Raw genomic sequence first — 19287 nt, 5'->3', positions numbered from 1 at the left:
GTCAGTATGATACAATACAACATTATTAACAGCAACCACAGGAATGCTCAGTGCCAAAAACTGAAGAGCAGAAACTACAAAGACATGATTTTTGTCTGAGCTAGTATATTAGATGAAAGGAACTTGTACATGAGTACCTGATAAACTAGTATTTCAAACTGTTCAGATATTGTAAGTCTCCCCTGGCCATGAAAAAATATTACATACTAAAGCATAATATAGTCCATAATGAAAGAAATAGTTGGTGCCTCTTTGCAGAATCAAAATTGAAAATGTCATAATAATACATCTCAAAAACAGAGGGGATGAATGACAGTGAAATATTTAAAAAGCTACAGCGTGTAAGTAACACAACAGGATTATTTCCAGGGTTACATATACTGTTATATTGAATCATAACATATTTCCATTTCCTGTAGTCATGACAATAAATAACATTCGTGACATTTAAAATTTAACATAAGTGCATCTAATCTAGCAGTGGTGCAGCCACAATGCTGATGTGTTCAGTGGGAGGGTGAACATATTTTAACTGTGTCACAGTACAGTTCAGTGTTAAGCTCAGATTGTGATGTGTAAAATCCACCCTTTCTACCATTTACTTTCATCAGATACAGACTCTATAAAAAGAGCAGCTCATTGCAGGAGGCCCTCAGTATGTGTGTGTGTGTGTGTGTGTGTGTGTGTGTGTGTGTGTGTGTGTGTGTGTGTGTGTGTGTGTGTGTGTGTGTGTGTGTGTGTGTGTGTGTAATTTTTAGAACCTTGCTGAAATGTCATATCAGCAGCAGCAGCCTCCTCACCAACCCCCTCAACACAAGCTGTTTAATGTACCCCATCAGGTAAAACAGAGACTAATTTTGCTTTGCACTGGCCTCTAACAGATATATGAGGTGTGGACATGTGATTCCATGTTACATTCTTTATGAATATGGGTTGCTACCATTCAACCGGTTATATTGCAAGGTAAGTTTCTGTATGGTGTTTCAAATTCGTGCTCCATGTGCCCCCCTTTTAACTTTGAGCACCTGCTCCTCCAAAGGTCTCTGCACGGCCCTGGTCCAGGTAACAAAATCTGCCTATTTGCACCTCTGAAGCTCACTAATTAACACACCTTGTTAACATCCTGCTTGTTGAATCGTTACAAAAACAAAAGCATAAAAATGACATGTGGTCTTACGGCAGGCTATTCACCAGCCTATTTCTTGGCTAGCTGCAGTGACTTCCTGGAGTCTTGTTGTCACAACCCCACAAGATATAAGGTGTGGTTAGGTGCATTTTGTTACTCTTTGACAGAGCCAAGATAGTTATTTTCCAGTGTTTCCGGTCTTTATGCTAGGCTGTCCCATGGCTGTAGCTTCATATTTAATGTACAGATACAAGAGTGGCATCAATGTCTAAATTTTGGCAAAAAAAAAAGAAAGAAAAAAAAGCAGGTAAAATTAAACTTTTAAACTAGATTTTTTTCCTCCTAAAGAGTTTCATGTCATGACAATGTGTGTGAGCATGTGTCTGGGTTGTCAGAGGGTCTGGTTTTGGCTTTGGGTATGGTGAAAGTGGTGGTGTTGGGTGTTAAAATGGTACGGCTCATGGCGGTAGTGGCTGTGGCAGATGACCGGATGCTCGATTCCTTCATTCTGCAGCTCTTCCTGCTTGTGAACTCCCTCCAGTTTTGCTACCAGCTCTCTGATGAAGTTCTGAGGAGCACAACAACCAGAGACCAGGGTCACATTGAGCAGAGATGAAATGGAATTTTACAAGTGTTCAATTGGTCCTCCTACATTTCCTACAACCACAATCTGTTAATTGACAATGTTAATGTCTTTTTCTGTAATCCATGCATGTTTTCAATTTGATTTATGACTTTATGACAACAGCTGCTCAAATATCCACATTGAACTTGACACTTAGCATACTGTATATGTAGGCTATATATTAAAGATCTGTCAATATTCTATTTCATTATCACTGTCAGTAAATCTCATCTTGGGACCACAAGGGTTGAAAAACAGTGAGAGACGGACTAAAAGATTGTTGGGTTAGGTTAAAGAGGAAATTAGAAAAATCTAGGTTATCAAACTTATTTTTGAGGAGTGTACTAAGTACACTTTGTGCAATTTTGTCATCTTCAAGATTACCTAAGTGTACTCAAGTAGTCTTCAAGTACAACTTGAGTGCACTTTATAATACACTTTCAATGAATTACTCTTTTTATACATGTTTTATACTTTTATCACTACTTTTGGTTACTTTTAAAAAATACCTTTAAAAAATTGTTGCATACATTCTGTGTTTGTTTGTATGTTTAATTGCTAGTGCAACAAAATAATTTCCCAAATTGGGATCAATAAAGAAGTAGTCTAAAGTCTACTTTAAGTATTGCAGAATTGTATATTCATTTTTAATATGTAAGTAGATTTAATGACATCTATTTAGAAGTACACTTTTTAAAAGTACATGTCAAACATACTTTAAATTAAACACGAAAAGTAAAACTATACTTTTAATGACTTTTCTATCCTACTTTTTCATGTGGGAGCACTTTGAAATATACAACTGGCATACACATTCATAAACATGGTTATATATATTGCCAGTGTGTGAGAGGTGACTGACCAAAATCTAACATATAAAATGTAGGTTGCATGAAAGATGGGGGAATGATTCAAAGATGTTTAGCAGTAATAATACACATCTGCTTTAAAGTACATTTTACACATATTATAGGCAATACATGAAAGGAAAGCATCCCAGTTGTGTTACAACATAGAGTTGCTTCGTATGGAAACATCAGACTCAGTCTAGGCTGTTCATAAAACCACGCTTCCAATAAAAATCAGCTGGATAAGCATTCTAGCATTCTCATTTTGTTTGAAGACCAAGGTTAAATGACTGAAACAATATCCATACAGTCCTTATCAGGACATTAAACAAACAGCAATTACGAGTGAAGTAGCAAATAAATGTAGCACTAGTCATTTTCCACCCCCTTTCTATTGAGTGTTTTGAGTGTTCGTATGTCCATATATGGAAAAAGACCTTAGAGAAGTCCTGGGAGGATGGCCCAAAGGCCACCAAGGATGGAGTTCTGACTGTCAATCGTTTTGTGTTATGGTATACACATGTTGCTGTGAGTTACAGTAGAAAACTGTCAAAACCAGTCACTAAACATGCTAAATAAGTCAGCAGACTATGATTTGAATGTGCATGCCAAACAATAACAGTTTGAAAAGTACTGTGGATCATTGATTTTATTCACAATAGAAGGAAGAATAACAAGAAGAGAAAGAATTGAAGAAGACAATTTTCACCCTACTCTGACCGGACAGCACCGAAGTGGACAGATACCAAGTGTTGCTCTCCTCCTGGACAAACAGGGCACATCGTAATCCATCCTGCTCCTGTGCTTTACTTAACAAGCTAACTGTGGTCTTATCATAGTCATTGTTATCCTGTTATCTAATTTTGTGTTGAATTTACATTGTATGAACTTTTCTTTTTTGTGTTAACTGCATGATGCTCACATGCATGCAGGTGTTTTCAGTTACCTAGCAACATTTTACATCTTTCTGTTGAACCACGTTAACAGTAATGTGTCTTTATTTGATTTTCATAGCCACAGGACTGGATTTCTACACTGTTAACAAACTAAGCTCAGTTAGCTAGCTTGGTCAGGACTTTTTGTTTCTCATAATGAGAAAATAGTTCATAAAAATCATTGTTTCATAATGATGAGACACAGAGGTTATTATCATGAGAAAATATCCTATTTTTATTTGAATGCATTACATCACTTTCACAAAGGAAAAGGCCACTACAACCAGATGGTCATGTTATTTCAAGGTAACAAGTATGGTTCAGGCAGGGTGCAGTAAGTTGTATACAAATTGTTGAGAACCTGTTTGACATGATTAGTTCTTCTTGTGGATTGTATTTTACATTAGCTAATGAATGTATTAAATTTAATGTGATATAGGCATCTCTTGTCATAGTTCAAGAAACAAAGAAAGTGAATTCAGGGTACATGGATGAGGATATGCAGACTGACAACCTGTTCAGCACGAGGAATAGTGTTTTTATGGATTGTGTTTTACATATTCTACAAAAATGAAATTATTTTGAATTTGTCATTTACTGAATGTGTTTGATACTGCATTGACGTTAATAAAAGACGAATTTTGTAAGGCATTTACTTGTCCTAGTCATTTCTGTGCTAGCAATTTTCAGGGTTTCCATTCTAAAATAACAGTATTATACTGTAACGCTAAACATTATACAGCACAGTACTGTAATTTTTCTACAGTAATAATCTGTTTGATTATGGTAGGTACACTGTAGAATAAGAGTTTCATGCTGGAAACTGTAGCTGCCAGTAGTTTACTGTAATTTACAGGGACATTTCTTACAGTGTAGAGGTGGGCAAAACAACCAGGCCCACTCTTTACTAAATTCTGACAGTGAGCATGTGTTTGACTCTGGATTCATGTGTGTTTTTATAGACAATAATTAGAAGAAGTAAAGCTAATCTTGGAGGTGGCTGTGTCAAAATCTCACACTAACAATGAACACATCAGATAGCAACTCCCCTGACTGTTTTGTTTAAATCTGTGTCTTTAGGTAAGAATAAAAGTCTTTTTTATTTCTGTGTACAGTATGTGAAACAGTTTCCTTGGTGTAATTATTTCCTCCTTTTCATACTGACAATTTAGAAAAAATGCAATCCAATGTTCATGTTAAAATAAGGTTTCACTACTTTGAGACAAACAAATCAAATGAGTATTTTAGTACAAAATTCCCTTTTTGAGTTACTGCAAACGTACATATGGACACATAAGCATTGTTTTAAGACATAACCTTTCCTTTAATGACGCCTCACATCAGACAGAAAGCAGAAGCAGCAGCTACATTGACCCTTCCTGCTCTTTTGCCTGTATTTGAATCTCTGACACAGTGAGGCCATTGTTTGAGTGCAGAGGGATTCATTGTTTCAGGCTTAAAATGGAAAGAAAAGGCAAGAGAGCACAGAGAGCTATTGTTGGTGCATGTGGAGTGACTATGGGATGAGGTGTCAAAAGCTGCATCAGTTTAGCTGCATGTGACCAATGTGTGTGTGTGTGTGTGTGTGTGTGTGTGTGTGTGTGTGTGTGTGTGTGTGTGTGTGTGTGTGTGTGTGTGTGTGTGTGTGTGTGTGTGTGTAGGTATAACATAATTTCCAAGTTAAAACATACCTCTGTGTTGTTACTGCACCTTTGAAGAACCTCCTGTTTAAAAAAGGATGATTATGTTGGAAAAATATTAATACTTATAAATTTAATATTAATTTAAAAAGTACCATAAACATTTCACATACAAATCTCACTAATGCCGTACAATGATATTAACTCTTTTAAAAATGTCTATTTGAGTGATTCTCTGAACAAAATCTGCCTTTCTTGGTGGAGAAACTCTCATCATGAGGTGATGAGGTGTAGACTTTTGAAAAACTTCTCCATTGCAATCCCTCTTCCCAAGTCATTAGCAACATCCTTATACCCAAAGTGCCCACACTCGTCATATTACCTGTAACTTTTTGACACGCTCCTCATCATTTGGCAGGTCAATCAAATCATCAATGTTTACTTCCTCTGGCATATCACCTTCCTAAAGATAACATGGACACAGATGATGAAAAACACACAGACAATCTTAACAAGTCATCATACGCTGAATGCATATTTACACATTATATTCCCTGTATATCATATCCACCATCTCAGTTTATCTGAGCATACTAGTATTTGCTAAATTGCACTACACATAGTACAAGTACATCTGAGAAAGACATGAAAGCTATTAGTTGTGTAGCTGTTTGGTCATAAACCAAAACACTGGACAAAATTACATTTTGACCAGATGATGGTGCTGGATGATACGTCTGGGGATCAAAGTCATTTTGATTCTCTGGGGATGACGAATGTATATACCAAATTTCACAGCAGTCAGTCTGGTTTCTATCAAAGTTGTTAAAAAGCCCACACTGTTAATATGTTGCGAACTTGTTTATTGAATTAAGTTTCCATTCATTAATAGTTGTTTCTCGGTAAATTCTCGTGTGTCCTATGCTCTTGAACGTACCATTGTTGTTCCGACGCTTTTGAATACATCACACCCGTGTGTGAATGCCGTGCCGAAAAGTTAATTTTCTCGGTAATGATACGACCGTGTTTTTCTCCGTTGTTGTTACCGTCATTCACCTCAACCTAGCTTATTGCACCCAGTTTATTGCTGTAAGTAAATGCCAGAGGACCACAGCCAATAAATCATCAATAAGCATGACATCTGTATTCGTGTTCTCTAATAGGAACACCACTCTCCTTACACCTTGCCACTCTAAACTAGCTAAATTCCTGGAGACGCCCTCTCTCCTTTTTAAAAAATATTGTATTATAATATAAACACCACAAATTTCAAAATCATGGTGGCAGTAGAGGAAAAGTTTTTAGGATTCATCTTCTGGGGACAATGCATGTTTGTACAAAATTTCATGGCTGTCCATCTGAATCCTCAGTCTGGACCAAGGTGGTGGACTGACTGTCTGACTGACAGATAGGGCTAGGCTATAAAAACGATAGCGAGACACGTTATCAATATCAATAAAAAATGCGTTCGATAAAACATTCGATTTTTTTTTTTTTTCGTCGGAAAAAATGTGAAGTTGCGAAGCGAGGTTGGCGGCATGAACTAAGGCACTCGCTCTCAGGTAACTGAGCAACGTAGGGAGTAATCACTGATCAGTGAGAGAGACACGCTAACACACCAATCATGTAACATTATCAAGTTCGGTTGCGCCGTGTCGTTGTCTCATGTGTGATGCTTCGCGAGGAGTGAGATGAGAAATAGAAAGTGAGCGCTGCAGCGAGCGAAGAAATTGTCGATAAAAAGTCAGCTCGCCGGTATGGAGTTTTTTGGATTTTATAAGTCGGACCGTAGTCAGACCAATGTGGTCTGTAACTGTGGACTGTCGTCCCCACCAAGACCGGTAACATCACAAACTTTTCTAACCACTTTAGCCGCGCTCACTCTTTGGAGCGAAGCCGTATTCGCCAACGTCCAACAACTGCAGCACCACTGCACAAGCAGCTGACCACCATGCAGAGGTATCTGCTTCAGTGCCTGATGACAAATCATCTAAAAGGCACAAAGACGTAACGGAGGCAGCAGCATATCATATAGCTAAAGACATGCTTCACTGAGCACTGTGGAGAAGCCAGGTTATAAACATCTCTTACACTTACTTTTTTTTTTTTTTCTTAAGCACACTCGCAATAAAAATATAATTGAATAGTTCATGTATGTTTAGAGTAAGAAGAGTGACTGAGGTTGTTCATATGTCTAGGCTGGTTTTATAGTTCAGTCAAGTCTACCTCAGTTTCTGCTATGTTTCCAAAACACTGCACATATCTGTAAACATTTTATTCAGAAGGTGAATCAGCTTGTGAACTTCCTGCACTAAACCTATAGAAAAAAAGTTCTCAGGTTTCTCTCTGTTTACATTTTTACACTTTTTATTTTTTAACATTTATTATTTGAGTGTTTTCCATGGTTGTGTTGACGTTTCCTTTCCTTTCTGCCTTGATAGCTGAGGGGATTATAATCAGAGGAAGGTTCAATTTAAAATAAAAATGTTTAAATTGAATGTATTTTTCTCCTGGTCCTTATTTTAAATAGGTCATAAAAAATATCAATAATTATCGATATCGGCCAATATAAAACACTTATATCGCAATAGAGTTTTCAGCCATATCGCCCAGCCCTACTGACAGACACTGCCATCTCCAGAGCTCAGTCATTACACATGCAGTTAATTCCAGGGAACCTTAAAGATTTTTTTTAAAAAAAATGTTTTTGGTGCCCAAAAATATTTTATGAAGTGCAAGGCACTGTGTATGTCCTCAAAAAATATTTTCTGTTTTAGGAGCGACTGACGACTCTGTATTGAGCCTGCAATTTCCATCATTTGTATGTTTAGGCTCTGGGGGCTGAAAAGAAACAATGCTCACATAATACTGTAACAGTGGCTTGTTCTTTTTGAACAAACAGCCTTTGTACCAGGTGAGTGGACAGTGAGTGGACAGAAGGGACAGTTCCATCCGCCCATCCATGGCACAGCACAGCACAGCACAGCACAGCACAGCACAGCACAGCACTGCACTGCACTGCACTGCACTGCCTGTGTGATTATGCCTGTGACTCATGCAGGACTCCAACTCTACAGCCCACCAGCTTCATCTGTACACAGTGAAACTCATATAGACAAGTTCTTCTCACGCAAAAGAGTAATAGAATAATAAGGGGTGGTCTGCTTTTATATGTAGCATGACTACATCCACAAAATGATACTTGAAAAATGATAGACGTTATCATCATGGGCCATAATACAACAATAAATCAGAATGACACATTTAAATCATCTTCAGAAGTTCCAAAATGACCAATCCAAAATGTTAGCTCCTTTTATATTACTTTAATATTACTAATATTAATTTAGTGTTTGAGATATGATTTTCCTTTGAACATGCCATTGGCTTAGGGCAAGTGCATTTTGTGATAGCTGGGCCCTGTTTGGTCCTCTTGCTTTCCAGAGGTGCCTTAAAACTGTGGTGATCTGAATTGTCTTGTCTTCTCATCAGCAAACTTGGCTTACACAATCCTGCACTCCTCTCCTTGTGTCTCCTCATGCAAGTTCCTAACCTCATGTCAGCTGCCTCAGCAGCCAGATGCACAGTGTTTACCTTCTCCTGGGACCTACAACAGCACTTTCCCTCCTCTGTAAGAGTCGCCTCTTCCCTTTTCTCATCAGTCATCTTTCCCTCAGTCCTACACTGCCCATGTAAGGCAGAAAGGCCCAGGACAGATAAAGATCTGTGAGAGAGGGACAGCAGTGGCCCTAAAATTTACAGGATGCTTTGCCTTGTAAGGAGAACCACGCTGCCCCACCTCTCCTCTCCATATATCACGTTCTTGTTCGAATGCCATAATTTGCAACTTAAATTTAAAGCTTACTGTCTCATTTTCCAAATTTACATCTTTAAAAACTTAACAAATTGTTTTTGAAAGGCCATGGTCTCAACAAACATCCATCCATCCATCCATTATCTATACCGCCTATCCCTTTCGGGGTTGCGGGGGGCTGGAGCCTATCCCAGCTACAATGGGCGAGAGGTGGGGTACACCCTGAACCGGTCGCCAGCCGATTGCAGGGCCACATGTAAGGACAAACAAACATTCACACTCAGACTCACACCTACGGACAATTTAGAGTCATCAATTAACCTAATGAGCATGTTTTTGGTCTGTTGGAGGAAGCCGGAGTACCCGGAGAGAACCCACGCATGCACGGGAAGAACATGCAAACTTCACACAGAAAGGCCCCGCCTGACCCGGGGATCGAACCGGCAACCTTCTTGCTGTGAGGCACGCGCACTTCTCAACCAACAATACACAGTATATTTCAAAATGCAGACCAGCCTAAGCAGTTTCTTTTTTGTTCTCGGAGACACTCATTCACCCACCTGACCCAAGTACAGCCGGTCCAGGCTCTCATCGATCCACTTCTCTACGTCCAGCCGCTTTTGGAGCTCCTTCCTGTTGTATTTCACCGTGACCCGGGCATGCCTCTTTGGGATGTTACAGCCATGACATGGAGCCAAACCCACATCCGATGAATGGACATCGTCATGTTCCTCAAGCATCATCGCGGTCCGGTTGGCTGCCATTTCTGGTGTGGACTGGTCTGACTGGTTTCTTGTCTTTTTCAAGCAGAGGAGGGGAGAGCAGCAGTGGGAGGTGACGCCGGCGCAGACTGCAGAGCAGTATTTATGCACAAGGTATCTGTTCAAATGCTGCTGAATATAAATGCTGTTAAATCAAATGTCTTATTTCTGCCTTCTCTGAAAACCTATAGGTCTCTAAACCTACAACAAACTACACACATTGTTAAACATTCCAACTCACATCATTACTACAATTAGAAGTAATCATGAAGAAGTCCATCAGAAGGGTCAGTGTGCTGGTGATGAGGGTCTCTTTCATGAGCCAGTCTTTACTTTGATCAGTTTTTTTTTATGTGTTCTTGTACACTGTCTTTTCATTATTTTTTTTGTTCCAGGTGTTGAATCCAATTCATTAGAATGTTTCCTAATCTCACTTACATACTTGAATTTACTGATGATGTTGAATGTTCACAGCACTTCTCAGTCCACTTAGAGTCCACACAGCCTGGGAGTTAAGCAGTGCATAGTTTTGCCTATGTAACCAGCATATGCAACCAGGACATTTGAAGTAGTATGCAGTTTGAATGCTTTGGTGTAGGTGTTTAGCAGATATGAAATATTAAACCTTCTGTGTAGGACTCCCAAGTTTCCCTTAATAATAGACCACTTTTGTTACATTTCTCTTTAACTTCTGATAGACATCTTGCAACTTATACAAATATATTATACACTATATACATGATTTACACTTATATAATTGACAATTGAATTTGAATATTAGACAATTGGTTGGACAGAACAAGTAACTTAAAAACAATTTTCATTTGTTTCTGTTGGATTAACCTATTGAGAAAACAACAATAAAGCAGGCAAAAAGACATCTATACCATGTAAAATGTGACACATTTCTAACCTGATCTTAATTTCTTCTATCCACAGCAATCTGTCTATAAATAAAGTTGCAGGGTTCAAGTCTGGAAAATTAGACACTTCAATCCAGTACTGCATCAATTTTTTTTATTCCACATCACAAGCACAACATGATGAAATTAAATAATAGGAATGAAAACCTGTAACATAACATAAACTTTGGCATGAACACAAGATGGCACATAAAGGAGCAATGTGATCAGTAGTATAAAAACTATATATATATATATACAGTAATGGTTGACTTTGTGTGATAAAAGACATTTTCTTTATATGCGTGCACTGAATATCTTTGGGATATTTCACACAGCCTTCACAAGCCATAAAACATCCAAGTACAACATCAAGTGTTATAATCATAATTCATCATCATAAATATATCTCTAGATTTGTGACAATCACAGTGAAGCCATAAACATAAGTTTTCAAATAAATAAATAAATAATATAAAGAATAAAAATGATGGTACGCACAATAAGGAAATAATGGCCAAAGGAAGATTGAAAAGCAAAACAAAAATTCTGTGTTTAAAAAAATGAGAGAGAATTAAACTAAATGAACACATTAAAAACAAAAACCCAATAAAACATACTTTTGGGCCAGTTTTCCATAGCTGGTCAGAATATTGTGACTTCCTGTATTTGGTTTAGTTGTAGGTCCAAAAGTATTAGTATTATTTGTTTCTTTGGGTCTTAAACATGAAAGAGCTTTGTCCCATATACTTTTCAATAACCTTTGTAAATCATCTTCATCAGAAGAGTTCATTTCTCAATATTTAGTTTGTTACGCTTACATTTTTAATGGTATATCATCTTCAGCGTGAGTAGAGCAGTTCTCAGCTAGTGGATTTGCACCTCTCTTCCCTGTGCATGAAGAGACAGGAACAAGAAGTGCAAATATTCTTCTACGCCTGTGTTAATGTCTATGTCTTCTCTCTGTTTCATCTCAGCCCTGCCCCAGAGCCCGAGCTGGCCTCGTCTCTCCACATAAAGTCCTGGCACTCGGCTCTGGCCAGGCTGCTCTCCACAGGATTGTGCCTGTACCCAGATCTTCCATTAGGGCAAAGGGAGTGGCCAAGACGAGTCGTGCTATTGCTGATCTTGAACAGGCCATTAGGACCAAGGAAGGCTTCTCTTTCACTTCCTCCCAGGTTGTTGACCACCTCCAAGTCATTGTAGACTGCCATTTCGCTCAGCTGCTTTCTTCCCTGCAGTCTTCTCCTCTTCCTCAAGATGATAATACCTGCTACCAGAATCAGTACCAGGATGGTCAGCACACAGGAGACAGTTAGGGTAGCAGAGGATGGCTGGGAGGTTTGGCGCAGGGCAGGCTTGAAACTGGGCTGGAGCGTGAACTCACAGCTCGGACCCATAAAGCCCTTAGGGCACTGGCACACTGGCCCGGTAAAGTGGGTGAAACAAGTTCCACCATTCTGGCATGGACGGGCGCCACAGGCATCTGAGCGCACGCTGCAGTTCTTGCCGGTGTAACCTAGGGTGCAAGAGCAGGTGTAGTCATTCACACCATCTTGGCAGGTTCCAGCATTCTGGCAGGGGTTTGAGGCACAGTCATCAATGTTAACCTGGCAGTTGGCACCAGTGAAGCCTGTCTGACAGCGGCACAAGACGCTCGGGCCAAGGTCCAGACACTCACCACCTGCAGAAGGGAGGAATATTCTATTCAGCATCCAACAAATCAAGGATGACCATTCGTTTACGGAAGGAGTGTTAATTGGATTACATTTAAGATGCTCTCTGTTATAAAGTGCTGCAAGGGCATTAATGCAGAGGTGTTAACAGGAACATGTCAACTTTCATTCGCTGAAACAATTTCTTATTCAGACAATAAACTGCAGGTCTGCACTTCCGTCACAAGGTGTCACCAGAGGGACTGCCTCTCTTTCCCACTTACCATTCAGACAGGGCCTGTTGCTGCAGCGGTCCAGCTTCTTCTCACAGTTGGAACCAGTGTAGCTGGGAGGGCAGCGGCAGGTGTAGCCTCCAGTCATGGTCTCCACACAGGTGCCACCATTGAAACAGGGACCATCTGCACATGTCATGGCAATGATCTCACAGTTCTTTCCATAAAAACCCTGTGGGCAGGTGCATGAGTAGTCGTTCTCCAGGTCCTGTGGACAGAAGAAGAAAAACTTTGATATCTGGCAGAGTGTATAAGACAGCTTTTATTCTGGAACTGTTCCATTTGTTTTGAAGGGTATGAAAAAGGATGAGACCTTGATTTTCAATATGATTTCAAATGACATGAGTGGACATAAATTCGAAACTGCAGTTTGTCAATCTACAGTTTCAGCAGTTTTGAATTATAAAATATTGCCAATTGTAACCCTCCTTACCACTGTGTTTTCATTAGAGGACACACCGATAGTGTTGGAGTGCAATAGCTGTATTTAAGCTGCTAACACAATACACACTACCCACTTCCATTCCTTCAAGTTCAGTTTTATTTTTCATTCCAAATTTCTTGTCTTCTACGTTATTTGACTTTCTTCCTAACTGTTCTTAAGTTACTGTTTTTGTACTTCTGCTGCTGTGAGACTTGAATTTCCTTGTGTGGGATCGATATATTTTATCTTATCTGTGATAGTCTTGTTATTTTAGTAACAGTGTACCGTTAAACTTAACAGCCATAATCGCATTGCATACTCACATTGCAGCTGCCTCCATTTTTGCAGGGGTTGCTGTCACACTCATTGGTTTCCAGCTCACAGTTGGTGCCTCCGAAGCCCGGCCGGCAAGTGCAGGTGTAGCTGCCCTGGCCTGTGTTGGTGCAGGTAGCACCATTGGCGCAGGGCTTGTGGTTGGTGCAGTAATTGAGGTCTTGGTCACAGAAGAGCCCCCCCCAACCCTCCTGACAGTTGCACTGCCACGGCTGGCTGCATGTTCCATGGAGGCAGCCTGGGTAGCGGACACATTCATTGCAGGAGGGGCCCTGCCAGCCCATTCGGCATGTACAGCCCCCTGGGGCCTCACAGTAGCCATGTCTCTCACTGCAGTCTGCCGAGCAGATGGCTGGACAGGAGAGGGAAAAGGAGGGTGTGTGACTACAATGGGCAAGCACATCTCTCACACACACAGATGCATACGGCCCCCTGTCTGACCCCAGCCCTATTCCAGACTTCACTGTCGGTTAAGTATTAAGCCAAGCAGCTGGTAGGCACACTGCTGGAGAAAAATGCTTTCTTTTATCTCATCTGTCACACACACAAACACACCCAAATCACCTTGAAAAATGTGTGTGTGCGATGGGGGCCACAGCTCTTTCTCTCATTGTAATTCAGAACAGTAGGCAGAAGGAACACCACAGACCGTCTTGCAAAAGAGTAAAACACAACATCCCAGGATGTCACTCTGATAAAGGAAATACTCTGTATGATCTGAAAAGATTGCTGTGGAAAAATCAACCACAAGCTGAGTAGTAAGATAAAACCTTAACTCTAATGTTTCACTTCATAGCAGGAGAAAAGTTTGAGTTACTGTCTCACTGTGGGTTTTCTCCTTTTTTTTTTTTTTTTTTTGCGGGGGGGGGGTTGCCTTTGGTTTACTACACTCTTACTCAACTCTCTTTCTTTATTCACTTAGATGTATGTTTATATGATTTTTGTAAAATAATGTCTTTACAATGTTTGGTATAGTGAAATACTGTCAAGAAACAACTGTTTTGAGAAGGATGTCGTTTTTGTTTTGTTTTTTAAATTCTGCTGTTTTATCTGGTATTTTATTGTGAAACGGTTTGTCACTTTGTTGCGACATGGCGACAGATTAAATTCTGTAACGTTAAACGTTGTAGCATGAATGTCCTTTAAACCCACAACATATGATATGAATATGAATCAAGTCAGCTGAGGCGCTGAACTGCATCCAGAAAAGCACTGTGGGATGTTGTATCCTGCTCCGATGTACACGTGTAATGATTAATATGCACTTACGCTCAGAGCAGTAGTTTCCCTTCCAGCCCTCCAGGCAGATGCGGTTGCCCTCCTCGTCACAGGTGTAGTGGCCCAACGTGTCGTCTCTCGGCCTGCAGTAGTCAGCGCAGCCGTCACCAAAGTAGTACTCGTCGCAGAAGACGTGGTAGGAGTAGCGCAGCTCGCTCTGTTCGCCGAAGTGCACGTCCTGGGACCAGTCCTCACCGATAGCCAGTCTCCTCCTGGTCGCCAAGCGGCTCACAAGATTGTTTTGGTTGTCTGCAGAGAGAAGGGGTATTTTTCAACAATTTTTATATTGCAAGGAGGCTGCATGCATGGATGTGATTTATCCTTGCTTAAAACAAGAAGAGGAATCAGTGTGCCCACTGATTTCGAAAGACGGAAGAAGAAAGAACTTACCTGTGTATTCAGTCGGAGATTCGGCGTTCCAGGCTTCAATGATCAACGAAAATGTTCCCTAGAACAGTTTTAAAAATGCGTTGACTACATGTGCAGTAACAGTGATGGATACAGTTTGTGGTATTTTACGCAGTTAAAAATTAAATGGCAGTTAACTGGTTTTTAGTCATTGTAGTTAGAACTGAAAAGACAAGATTAATGCAGTTCTTAAATGAAAATGCCTGTGCTATCATTTGCAACACCCCTACAAAAAATATTATCGTTTGTTTTCCATTTACCGGCCACTTGAAGTGGAAAGGCACCCTGATGGGCGCGCTACTAGATATCGAGGTGTGATCGGCCCTAATGACATTGGTGTGCCCGGTGCCAAAGGTGCAAGGCGGCTCTGCGGAGATCACATCCTCGGGGTGTTTCAGGCAAATCCTGAAAAATATATGGCAGTCCCTGTGTCTTCTGCAGATGTGTTGCGCCGTGTGGAATGAATGAATTTTCAGTTCGAACACACCAGAGGACAAAACCTGCATTGACACACAAAAAAAAAAAAAAAAATCATCAGACGCGTAAAATACATTTTTGGATTGTTACTTTAGCACAAACAGAAGTCAACTTACGACATCCAGTAAAGCCAAAGCCAAGAGGTATCTCAGGTGCTGATTTGCCATTTCTTCTCAGAGTTTGTTTTCCAGTTCTGAGTGGCTGTCCGCATTCGTTGTGTGCAATAATATCCCGGAAATATGTTAAGGAAATTTTCAAAAACGTTTCGTCACTTTAAGTTTATGATCCTGGGGGATGTCTTGTAATTACTTGTCTTCTCCTGATAATCTTCTCCACCGTTGTACTGTCGTTACTTCACCTATTTTGGTTTTTATGCGTGGAGACTCAAAGTGCTTTTATACCCTCTGATGCTGAGCGTCACAGCCAAAGGGGTGGAGCTGGAGCAGACCTCGGGGGCCAGGTTGAAACATGGTGTTCTGCCCGGGCATTTAGACAACCCACACTACACCTGGACCAAGTTCTTAATTTGGAATACGCATGGCATGTAGGTTTAGTATTGCTGCATGAATCTTAACCACCCAGAAAAAGAGGAAACTGATGTGGCTGATGGATCTGAATCTCCACAAAAGTGTATAGAAATGGCATGAAACGTTTTTACAACAAACTAAGTTTCAGTGATGTCAAATTGAATAACAGACATATTTATACTTTTGGGTGGTTGGAAAACTGGTGACTATGATATTGGAAGCATACCCTGTACAGTTATTTTGGAATTCAGATTTTGTGGAATTTGTCAAACTATGAGAGTTCCAGGACATGTTCTAAAAACTGGAGCTGCATATCATCAAACATGCACTTCAACAATTAACTTTAACTTTCAAACTTTAATACTTTTGGGCCCGTAGATTCTTAAGTTTTCCTTTCCTTGATGGAGCTTGCCTACATGCTAAACAAAGATCAGAAGGAAGCGGAGAAGAATAGCTTGTAGGCTTATATCTCTTTACATCCAACATTGTAATTGCTCTGGCGCGTGTGAGGTGACAGAGTGGGCAGGTCCCCCTTATTGTGCGTCTAGCAGCTAGCTGGGCGTGTTCTGCAATGCGCTGAGTCTGGAGAAGGCTGTGGGGGGAGGGAAGAAAGGGGAGATGTTGCTCGTGTGTGTGTTGGGGGCTATCGTGTTGCTTTTATCTGGACCTCATGCGAACAGCTGTATGGTAATCAACGGCACATGGTCGACCGTGTACGGCTCCAAACCCGGCTATTGTCTCCTCATAGCGTCCCCACTCACACACACACACACACACACACACACACACACACACACACACACAGCTACCTCCTTATTGATTTAAGGATGACTCTGGTCAGCTCCAGCACCTGTCGCTGGCAGGGATGTCGTAGAGGGTAAACACACCTAAAAGAGTTGGCATGGAGTTGGATATTCGACGGATATTCACCCCAGGTCGCATTTTTTTTTTTTTTTTCAAACAAAACGCACCCCATCATGGTGTATTTTAGTGTCTGTCATATTTTATATATTAACATTTTTACGGAATCACCTGGGCTGCACGGTGGCGCAGCAGGTAGTGAGCGTGCCTCACAGCAACAAGGTTGCCGGTCCGATTCCTGGGTCGGGCCTTTTTGTATCATTTGCATGTTCTTCCCGTGCATGCGTGGGTTCTCTCTGGGCACTCCGGCTTCCTCCCACAGACCAAAAACATGCTCATTAGGTTAACTGGACTGTTGGCAGTTTTACAGTTGATTGAACTGTGCGATAGCGAAGGAGGAATGGCTGTGTGCTGGATGGCTTTTAAATGTTTTCAATAACGACCGCAATTCTATGTAGAAGTGGAATGGAAGTGGAATGAAATGGAATCACCTAACCGGTCATTTACACGGTAGAGCTGATCCAAGCTTCAGCACCGATGTAAACGACGAGCATGAGCTAATTGAAGAGAACAGCAAGCAGCCTCAAAATGTTATATGAGGAGTTTGATTCAGCCTGGATGAATTGAAATTAAATGAGCTCGGTTGGTGGGGGTGGGGGTCTTCTAATGAGAAAAGAGGACACGTGTCTGAAGTAGCCCCCTATATATCTGGGCACGCTTGTCTGCATAACAACAACCAACGAGGGAGGAACCAGTTGTATGTAAAGTAGCTCAGAAGGGGGGGGGGCACCAGCTCTGGGGCTTACAGGGGAAGAATGCAATGAAAATATATCTGGCATGTGAAAAGAGAAAGAAAGACTGATTACTCCCCCTTTAGCAGAGCACATGTTATGCAGTCAGTGTGTTGACACACACAGTGCTATCTGATACACAGCTGCTTTCAAATTTCACAATTTCACATTATTCTTTTATGTCTAACACCATTTAGACACTTATAACTATGAATTGTAATGTATGTCTGTTTGTGTGTGTAGCATATGCTTCTTTGCATCTAATGCACCTAACCCTAACCCATATGTTTTTTCAGGAGAGACAGAAACACTGTCTGTAAATGCATGTGTCCATTTACACTACGTCCTCCCTCTGTGGAGGAGGATGTGTGTCTTTGTGTCAGGAGAGCAGATGGACAGTGCACCCTCTCTGCTGTTGTCAACTGTGTGACACAAGTGTGCCACAGGGCATGGGAACCAAAGAGGAGTCATGTCATCCCCCCGGACCTCCCATTAGTTTCAGTGGCTGGCATCTGCCTCATATACTGCCCACAGCAGCTTGGAGATTCTTCTCCCTTGAGGAAATTTGGAGAAAGAAAGAGGGGGAGCTGCTGCAAATCTGACTCAGACAGGCCCTTGGGGGAGAAGTCAGTCTGTTGTGGCCATTTCTACAGCCCCAGCCTGCTGTCTGCCTGTGGGACGATAGGAGGTGTGGAATGGGAGTCTAGTGGGCCGTGATGTTCTGTGTGTTTATGTGAGTGTTTCCTATAAATTTATGCATGTCATTTGGTTGACTGGTTGTTCTCATTAAGATGCTGGATGCTGATGTTCTTCAGGGTACCAAACGATGCACACAGTCTTGCTACATCCCCATTGAGCAAATGTATGTTGAGTCAAAGGGGCGTGAGCTGTTATTAGGCAGATCACTGGCTAGCAACAAGAAAGACAGGAATACATGCACTGTATCTTCTAACTTCCTCACTGTCCCTGCCTGGTCACAGGTTATAAAGTCAGTGTGTTCAAACATTTAAGGCTATTCTTGTTTCCTCAGGCCACCTGTGCCTACTTAGGTAGTCTACTTTTTTAGCCCTCCTGCAGATGCTTACAGCTGGCGTTCAGTAATACATACAACATACTTTTCCTTAGTGTCCCTTGTCTGAGGTTGTGAAATCAGCAGTTTTAACCATTTCACTTCTTCCTTTTTTCAGGCCATCTGTGCCTTAATAGATAAGCTACTCATACTTAAGCTTTCCTCCAATATCCTGTTTCCCCACAGCCTGAATCCCCTGGACTGCGGAGTGTAGCTGTAATTTCTTCTTCAAAATCCTTCTGAGCCCTTAAGTTTGTTTGGAGTTTGCATGTTCTCCCCATGTTCACCTGGGGTTTCCTCCATAAAAAAACCCCACTAAAAACACGCAAGAACCAGTTCTTTTCGTCACCATTGGTACCCAGGCGCTGCTGTCGGCTGGCAGCCCACCACTCCTGGTCTGCCGCGGAGGAAGGACTGACCAAGGATGGGTCAAATGTGGAGAAATAATTTCACGCATGGCATGTGCGTGTAGTGTACATTGATGCGATAAATAAAGTACGCCTCTTCTTCTTCTTCTTCT

The 19287-nt window shown here is 41.1% G+C and overlaps 2 protein-coding genes across 2 annotated transcripts; both read right to left on the bottom strand.

The window, feature by feature from the left end:
• Positions 1 to 1476: 1476 nt before the first annotated feature.
• On the bottom strand, positions 1477 to 9760 carry ppp1r14aa (protein phosphatase 1, regulatory (inhibitor) subunit 14Aa). Its single transcript, XM_070982950.1, has 4 exons — positions 9549 to 9760; positions 5557 to 5637; positions 5226 to 5258; positions 1477 to 1694 (listed from the first exon to the last, which is right to left on the bottom strand). Exons 1-4 carry the CDS (start codon positions 9750 to 9752, stop codon positions 1518 to 1520), a joined length of 495 nt encoding a protein of 164 aa, XP_070839051.1. The 5' UTR covers positions 9753 to 9760; the 3' UTR covers positions 1477 to 1517.
• Positions 9761 to 11355: 1595 nt separating this feature from the next.
• Positions 11356 to 15778, bottom strand: dlb (deltaB). The gene is made up of 7 exons (XM_070983037.1): positions 15636 to 15778; positions 15303 to 15542; positions 15025 to 15082; positions 14626 to 14883; positions 13347 to 13708; positions 12591 to 12807; positions 11356 to 12335 (listed from the first exon to the last, which is right to left on the bottom strand). Exons 1-7 carry the CDS (start codon positions 15684 to 15686, stop codon positions 11620 to 11622), a joined length of 1902 nt encoding a protein of 633 aa, XP_070839138.1. The 5' UTR covers positions 15687 to 15778; the 3' UTR covers positions 11356 to 11619.
• Between the last annotated feature and the right edge of the window lie 3509 nt (positions 15779 to 19287).

The sequence above is a fragment of the Chaetodon trifascialis genome, chromosome 16 (genome assembly GCF_039877785.1).
Source record: "Chaetodon trifascialis isolate fChaTrf1 chromosome 16, fChaTrf1.hap1, whole genome shotgun sequence".
NCBI classification, from domain to species: Eukaryota; Metazoa; Chordata; class Actinopteri; order Chaetodontiformes; family Chaetodontidae; genus Chaetodon; species Chaetodon trifascialis.
The sequence above is the reverse complement of the archived record's forward strand: the minus strand, read 5'-3'. Positions and strand labels throughout refer to the sequence as shown.